Source organism: Priapulus caudatus, unplaced genomic scaffold (assembly GCF_000485595.1).
Source record: "Priapulus caudatus unplaced genomic scaffold, Priapulus_caudatus-5.0.1 Scaffold729, whole genome shotgun sequence".
Lineage (NCBI taxonomy): Eukaryota > Metazoa > Priapulida > Priapulimorpha > Priapulimorphida > Priapulidae > Priapulus > Priapulus caudatus.
In genome coordinates, this window is record NW_014577790.1 from 46124 (window position 1) to 55300 (window position 9177).

At 41.7% G+C, this 9177-nt stretch overlaps 1 protein-coding gene across 1 annotated transcript; it reads right to left on the minus strand.

Annotated features, from left to right (window-relative positions):
* Positions 1–6363: 6363 nt before the first annotated feature.
* Positions 6364–8945, minus strand: LOC106813136 (piggyBac transposable element-derived protein 3-like). Its single transcript, XM_014817196.1, has one exon. It carries the CDS (start codon positions 8680–8682, stop codon positions 6904–6906), a length of 1779 nt encoding a protein of 592 aa, XP_014672682.1. The 5' UTR covers positions 8683–8945; the 3' UTR covers positions 6364–6903.
* Positions 8946–9177: the final 232 nt, after the last annotated feature.

Below are 9177 nucleotides of genomic sequence, written 5' to 3' on the forward strand. Positions count from 1 at the left end.
GAAGGGAGAATAATGATGAGGAATGAGATCGAAAAGGGATAATGATACGTACGAGGAGGAGGGCATAGAAGAGATTGAAGGTAATTTTCACTCATTATATCTAGCACATTTTTAGCTCACCTTGACATCGTCAACAAGCTGAGCTATTGCCATGGGTCGTCGTCCGTCGTACGTTTGTCCGTCTGTTCGTCCGTCCGTCCGTCAAGATTTCGCTATGGTCAACGATAACTCTGGAACCATTTTGCCCACATCTTTGAAATTGGGTATAGTTGTTACTGCTATGCTCCCATATTAAACGTCCTATTTTGAACACGCCAGTCGATCAATACTTCGAGGCCACGCAGGCATTTTTTGGCAAATATGGGAATGCCCATTAGTCAGTGTGCAGGTCAAGCGCGATTTTGCCTCATTTTTTGGTATGTGAATGCGAATAAGGGCTAGGGTATTGATATTTAACAAAAATTATGCAAATTAGTTAGGGTTGGCAATTATATAGCATATTATATAGACACAAACAGTGTTGGGTGCACACTCGTCTGGTTCGTTTTACAAGATTCATTGACAATATCTTTAATGCAAAATTGGTATTTTCTCTCCACCCTGCCGATAAAACGTCTATATTAGAGTAAAGTTTTACAGAAAAACATGTCGGAACGCAGAAGGGGAAACTAGGGGGGTCCGGGGGTTGTTTTTTACTGTACCACTAATTAATGCGTAAAATCGCCACCACACCATAGACGGTATTTGGGGTGCTTGTATATATAAGACTAGCTGGGCTACCCGGCGATGCCCGGGATTTTTGGGCGTTACTGCTTTTCTGCTATTTCATGCGTTTTCTGCTATTGCTTGCGTTTCGGGCATTTCATGCGATTGCCTAATTTGTGACCTGACTATAGTTGGGCGCTATATGATTGCTATTTACTTTTCTGCTGCGCTAGGATTCGTCTTGACTTTCTGACTGCAGTGTATAGTGGTGAGCGCGCTATAGGATTGCTGTGTGTTGTTAACTTTCTTGCTGCGCTAGTATTTTTTTGGGGGAAATGTGTTGTTGTTTTTTTGCCTTATTTTTGGCCTTTTGTGCAAAATTATTTGTGGCCTAAAATAGTCGTCACGTCTGCTGATTGAGAATATACCCTCACCGGTTGACCCCCTGGCAATGCCCTAGGCGATGCAAATTGTTTTGGGCCTAAAATGGTTGTCGCGTCATGCTGATACATCGTCTAAACAGAGGAATTGCTCCCCGACCTGTGATTGAATAATAAAAAACCCGGCGACTTCCGCCTTCTATGCTATGACCGGTAGGAACGTGTACTAACTATAATATGGGAGCGAAGGATTTCAGTTAGAGCTGTTAGAAATTATAGATTATAGCCACATCATGTGGCATGTGTTAGCCTTAATGTTAGGTCACTATATACTCGGTAGTACTATATAATTACTATTTATATAATTACTTATTAATATATAAATTACTCATCTATGTCACCGGCTAATGACCGGTGAAACAAAAACGTGACGAATTGTATTTTTATCATGCAATCTGCAATGACAGGTCGGAGCAAATCCTCTGTTAGACGCACGTATGCTGATTGAAAATATATATTGGTGTTGGCGGGTGACCTGTTAGGTGGGAGGAGAGAAGATAGACGGACTGACAGACAGAAAAACAGACTCGCACTTTCTGTAAAATTTTGCCTAAATTGTTTTTGGCCTAAAATGGTCGTGGCGTCATGCTGACTGCAACATGCTGGATGCGACATGCTGAGAGTGAGAGTGCTAACGACAAACACTGAGTGCATGCATGCGGGAAAAATAAGCAGCTAGGATTGCTGTTAACTTCTGTTTTATACCTATATGGTAGTGCGTCTACGACGCTTCATGTCTCCTTCGAAGCTAATAATTCAGTTATTGTTGCTGTAAACTGTAATTGGACAACACAGCTACAAAAAACAACCTCGAAAATTCGAGAATGCAGCAAGATAGTATATATAGCGCCACCGCGTGGACATTTATTAAAATTTGACATTTCTTGTATTTTTTGTATTGTTTTAATTTGTTTTTGGTCTAAAATGGTCTATACCATCTTTCCCGTTTAGACGCATGTATGCTATATATATATATATATATATATATATATATAATATATATATATATATATATATATGGTGTTGGTGGTGAACTCTTATGTGGGGGGAGAAGATAGACAGACAGACAGACACAAAAACAGACTCGCCCTTTATGTAAGAGATAGCCGAGTCGGTAGTGTACAGTTAGTGTTGGGTTCGGGACAGGTTAACTGTTTGTACTTGTGTATGGTCTGCAGTGCACTGCGCAAGTACCGGGTAAAAAATACACGCGTCGGTGGGTGCCTGCTCGAATGCGGGAATCTTGACGAATCGATTCCCGCAGCTGTCAAACTTTCTTATTTTTTGTTTTTTGGTCATCCGGTGTCTAGAATCAGCCCAAGTGGGTTACACCTTACCCTTTCCAATTGGCTGAAATTTTGGTTTCTGGGCCGGGTAATTGTCGGGCTGAGAAAAGGCTGAATTTGTAAAATTTCAGCTCCGTACGCGACAAACGGTTTCGCGGCTACCGCCACGCCCTTTTTGTTGGCGGATTTTGGCCAGAAGATGCGGCGCACCCCGTGCAATTTTGCAAGATGGGTCATACTCTCTGCGCTAACTACTAGCAAATTGGGTTGATATTGTTCTTTGCGAAAGCAACTTGCGATGAAGGCACATCCAGAATCTTCATCTATTTGTATGATAGGAGCAGTATAATGTTGAGTGGACCTTTTTGACCTTTACTTTGACCTTAAAGTTTGACCCTGTGGATCAGCGTAACTTGAGGATGAACTCATTGAAATTATACCTCACATGTTTTTCTACATAATATTACAAAAATTAGGAGATATTAAGGTATTTTTTTGGTGTTTGCTTTCAGCCTCCTTCTCGAAAGTTGGCAAAGTGGTGGCAATAACACCGTGATTCCTATGCAACTACTGACTAGTATATATGCTTTAGCACATATTCGCTATACCATTTCGAATCTATTTTCAATATCAAGTTAAGTCCAAACATCGGCTTTGCTGTTTACATAACCTGATTAGAAATGACAGGTGGCAATAACATTCTAAAGAGCTATTCAGTCTATATGAAAAATCATTATATTACATGTTTTCACGATGTATCAGATTGACATTGATCATCAATATCAAGTCCGATGCCACACGTTGAAATTCCTTGCAGCATCGTTATCTGACGGATAACAGTACTTTTCTGGAAGAGGATGGGATGTGAAGGAAGATGGGGGCGGCTTGGTTGATTGTACACAGAGATAGTCGATTCTCTGTAACCCATCAATGACCCAACCAAAACAGCCAGAGAGAAACGAGTCACTCAAACCCCCAAACCTCCACCATGGCAACTCCACGGAAAGCCGTTAAAGAAGCAACCAATTTTTCCTGTATTTCTGATGGCACAGACTCACCCACAACCGAAACAACTGGTAAATCCCCACCAGGGACTCATAGCACACTACAACCCGCACCCCTTTGTTATGACTATCATACACAGGAGAAGTAAGATAACGCCGTAAATAGCCGGACAGCCGCGCTGTAAGGGGACGCGCATCCGGCTGCGGCTGTGACAGATCGGGTGTACACTGGCACCGCTACACTGTACAGCGATTTGGGAGACTTCCGAAAATTGTGTTGGTGGATTGCGGCGGAGTGAGTCTGATTTAAACTGTCCTACTTACGATGGCTGTATGTTCTACTGTACATATTTTGGGGGGGCTGTACATCAAATCTCAGACACACAGACTACAGAGACAACAGCGATAAGGTGTGAAGGGACCTGCTTGAAAAACAATCGGCGAAATACGAAGTAGACATAACTGTTATAACAAAAGCAGCGCCGCCAGTGTTTCAGGCAGAATGTTGACATTTTTTGTTTGTTTTTTGTCTTTTTTATAGAGCCGAACAAACGGTTTTCTTGTAACTCCGAGTTATCAGTTACAAATCCCGTTTCCGTGTACTCAGTGGGTCGATCGCTTGTCTGGTAAAGATTTTGTTGTTTTTTTTGGCGCTATTTGGATTGCAAACTGACGAGTCCTTTCATTAAACATAGTCTATATCTGATTTATGTATTATTATATTGCATTTTCTTGTTCTCTCTTTATATGTATTTTTATATTGTTGTAGATGCTAGCCCTGTGATATTGCGTTTGGTTATGACTGTGGAACAAAGTCGGGTGGTATGGAGTGTTGTTTTTTTATTCGCCTTTGAATAGTGTTTCACATGTTCAAACCCTGTCCTTTAACTCTGAAGCTGCTATGAGGAGTTACAGTCCTCTGGGTCAGGTGTGCACGTTTGGAAAATGTTGGATAGCCGAGGGATATTCTCCGACGCAGAAAATCGCATTTATTCCGTCCGGCTGTCAGGAAGATGCTGTCCATTGATGATTGCGGCGCTGCAGGCCTATACGTTCGGTACCTGTCGTTGGAGCAGGTCCCTCCGCTATACCGGTTCAGGCCACTCTTGCCAGTGTGATGGTTGGCAAAGTGAAGTTGCTGAGACAGTAAGCTGGGGTGTTGGAATGCGAACGTAGAACCAGATACCATGCTGTGCCAATCTCTGAAATAAAGGAACAAATCTTTGTCGTGCTGGTGTCGTGTTATGTACCTGTACTGTTCCGTCGGATTGGCATGCGGTGGAGGAAATTTCGGTAGTGTGGTGACTACACGATCAATTTTATTGTGTTCGACCCTCATGGGATGCTAGTCCTATATGGTCAATTCAGCAATGGCCGATTGGAAACAGATCGAATGCTGTTTGGGTTAGCATGTAACGATATATGTGGTGGTGTGTTTTATCATATCAACACTCCCAGTCTCTTACATCGGTCCTCGTTCGCAGAAAGAGTACTTTGGATCTCAGAAAACGAGTGCTGCGATGGATTTTCAAGTGGTGCATCGGGACTTGATCGATTGTCCATGACTGCAATGAATATTGATAATATGAAGAAGCATGGTAATATAAATGGATTTTTCAGTTAGCCTGAATAGTCATTTAGAATGTTATTGCCACCTGTCATTCTCAATCAGGTTATGTACAGCAAAGCCAATGTTTGGGATTAACTTGATATCCGAAATAGATTGAAATGGTATACATATGTGCCTACATATATACAGTATTGCATAGGAATAGGTGTTATTGCACCTACTATGCAAACTTTGAGAAGAGCTGGAAAGCAAACAAAAAATATTATATCTCTAATTTTTGTATATTATGTAGAAAACATGTTGAGGTATAATTTTCAATGAAGTTCATCTCAAGGTTACGTGATCCACAGGGTCAAATTCAAGGTCAAAGTAAAGGTCAAAAGGTCATCAAACTTCATACTGCTCCTATATAACAAATAATGACAGATTTAGATTTCCTATGCAATTAGCTTTCCAAAGACACCAATATCAACCAATTTGGCCTAGTAGTTACAGAGATATGACCATTTGAAAATTGACGGGTGCGTCCATTTTGGCCAAAATCGCCAAAAAAGGGCGTGGCGTAGCGCGAAAACCGTTTGTCCGACGGAGCTGAAATTTGAAATTTCAGCTTTTTCAGCCGAAATTACCCTATAAACCAAATTTCAGCCAATTTGAAGGAGGTCAGGTGTAAATTTCCATTTTTTTGGGGTGATTTGACACGGAATGACCCTGTGGTGGAATTTACTCGGGGCGGAGGTAATTTAAACGGGGCGCAACGATTGAAACAGGGGGGAGTTTTCCCAAACGGTGCGTGCGCCCCGTTTGCGCAACGTAGGGAGAACCCTGGCATATATACATATCATATTCTTTGAAAGTGTAAAATTATGCTTCATGTGTGCTTTATGTAATGGTGGTTAGGGCACCTATGCTGCCTTACATAGCTATTAACAGAACAGCGTGCAATTCATGCTGTATAATAAAATAATACAGTCAACCTCGCTTAATTCGTCATAACTTTATTCGTAGAATACCTAATTTATACAATAACATGCGGTCCAAATATTTCTCTTCTTTATTCCCTTTAATTTCCATTCTATAATTCGTATTCTGTCATTTGTAAGTCGTACAAAATTCTCTGGTCCAATTAAATTAACATTATTCAATTCAAAATGACACGTGTAATTCGTAGGGGATGTTTGTTTATGCAAGCAACATTTTTTCTTTGAGAATATTTATAAACACTGCCACTCGCTCAACAATTAAAATCAATAAGCCAGTTTGTAGTTACGCATTGAGCATGCACGAGATTCTGTGTGATAGCAAGTGGCACCGTACTTACTGTATTTGTCCAAGTTTGAAATAAAATCAAATTTAACCCTATAATGCCCACACCTATGTGTTATTGCAGTAAAAATATAATCTCTTGGCATTAAGTTCCCTGTTATATCAGAATATGATTTTTGACACTCGTTTTTTTTTCAGTTGACCTTGACCTTGGTTTTGGCAATGTATCATATCTGATACAATGGACATTAGAGGACACCACATGGAAACGTTCAAATAACAAACAATGACAAAAACAATTATCATTCCTGAACTATAGTAATATATAATTTCCCTAAACAGTTATAAAACAAATCTTTGTGGTTTTAGCTGATTTTGGGGGTTTCACGTTTCACATTCTGACAAAATATGAAGTGTGTAAGATGAGTTCTGGTTTGTTCTGATCTCAGTTTGGTGCTGGTACTTGAACTAGGGGTGAACTATTTGTTGAAGATTGTGATAATGCGTAGCAGTGATAATGCGTAGCAGGTACAGATTTAGACTCACGAATTCATATTTCGTCTTCATATTCCGTCACAATATGAAACCCACTATGTCAGCATGTCAACAACTACTAGATCTTGATCGGTAGTCTAGTGCCTGTGAAAGGCAGCAAAGCAATTGCGGTCCTTATTTAGGCAAAGCCAAACTTTGCACTTTGTGCACCGCAAATAGGTGAAAGCAGCATTCCCAGGGCATTGGAAGCACCTCTGCCTTTTCTCATTCCATTCAGGCAGATGGTCAAGTCCGTCTCTTCTAGCATCCTCCACGGGTTGTGTTTGCACCGAGTGCCGTCTCTTGGGAACAGGAGGGGATCCTGATGCTGGCCTTCCCCGAGCCCTTTTACCGGCATCAGTGAGGGCAGATGCAACTCTCGCTTGGAATCGGCGCAGTGGCATCGTTTTGCAGTTAGGGAGTTCCCTCTGGTGTCGTCGATAAATTAGCCATGCATTCACAACTGCAATGGTGATTGTATGCCACCATATGTAGATGTACCAGCGCCTACACCGAATGGTTGGCTTATACAGGCTACAGAGCATGTCCAACAGATCCACTCCCCCCATGAATTTATTGTACATCTTGATGATGTGTGGACGTGGAACTTGGACATGGGTCTTCTTGCTTCGGTCATAACGTCGAGCGGTATCCACAGGATCACTTCCAACAAATGAAGAAACGAGGTTGACTACTTTGTTGTCCAACCATCGAACTGCAACAATGTTCCTTGTGCGTTCAACCCAGCACTCAAATGTACCACGATCCTTTTTTCTCAGTTCCTTCTCACCCATAATTGGACAATCCTTGAGCCTGTTGGCGCGTATAGTACCGATGTACAAGAAACCCATCCCTCGAAGCCTGTCAATGAGTGGTAGTCCCGTAAAGAAATTATCAGCGAATATCTTGTAGTTCTTATTTTGAGGCAGGGATGACACAAGTTTCAACACAACATCACCCCCCATGCCACATTCACTTGGCTTTTCGCCGTTTGGGTTCTTGCCTTGATAAATGTCAAAGTCATAGAGGAATCCCGTAATTCCACACCGGCCCCAAAGTTTGAAACCCCACTTATGAGGTTTTCCAGGCATATATTGCCGAAGCAGTGATCGCCCCTTGAAAGCCACCATTATTTCATCTACTGAGTTGCATTCCTCCGGGGTAACCTGCAGGAAGGTTTTTCGAAGATCGTCGGTCCACGGTCTGAGCTTCCATACTCGATCGGCCTTTCTATCTGCCTCGGACATACTGTCATTGTCGACAAAGTGGAAAACTGTGCTGAGTTTTTCAAAGCGAGTGCGTGACATCACTTCGGCTACTAATGGATATCGTGTATCCTCTTCCCAGTAAGACCTCACGTTCGGCATTTGGACTAACCCCATCCGCAGATAAATGCCAAGTACTTGCTCAATTTCCTTTTTTGACGTTTGGACACTACGCTGATCTTTACTCACGCTGTACAGGTTCGTTTGATAGGCCATCTTATCGAGCATCTCGTCCGAGACGAACAACTTGAAGTAGTTGTATGGCGTCATGCTATCATCTGCTGGTGGCTGAAGGTCAGGTGGATCAAACGAGGCGTCTGGTGGTGTAAATGCAGCCTTATGCCAACGATATCCACGAACTGGTTGCTTGGTAGCGGTAGTGGTGGTTGCAGCAGTAGCGGTGGTTTTAGCGGTCACCAAATTAGCCAGGGGTTCATCATCATCTGAACTAAAATCGTCATCATTTTCACTATCTTCCTGATCGCTACCATCTTTCGGAAGTTCGTACTCCTCATCGTCGCTGTCGTCACTCTCAAATTCAATGTCGCTGGTGTTTGGATCCTGCAACTGCGATACGACATCCTGCAATGACAACTTCTGCTTTCGACTCATCTGAAATGAGAAAAAAAATTAAAAAAAATTATTTCAATGACCTTATATTTTCCATTATATCATATCTGATACAACAAAATGACCATAGGGTAAACATAGTAATCATGGTTCATGAATAACACCGGTTTCTACAGAATGTCCACTGAAAATGACTAAGATATAGGCCTATGTCAACATGTGGTCAATGGACGTCTATTTCCCATTGTATCACATATGATACAGCGACATGACTCATCCCCTGCTGAGATAGAAATGATGCACTCACTCTAACTATGTTTGTGTTGGTTTTTCCTATGAGTATCATAGATTTATTATAATAACTTCATCTTTTATTATACTCACCTTTACAGCTTGAAATTTTAGTGAAAAGTCGAATGAAAATCACGCATGCGCAGTTCATGGGAGGCCACCATGTTTGTAACCTGATACCTAGGAACCTGAAAGTGTTTTTTCCTAACAGATGGCAGCACTAGTGTATCACATCTGATACACTTG

Excerpts from the sequence above, each read along its gene's own strand:
- LOC106813136 (XM_014817196.1), bottom strand. The coding sequence starts at position 8,682 with ATGAGTCGAAAGCAGAAGTTGTCATTGCAGGATGTCGTATCGCAGTTG.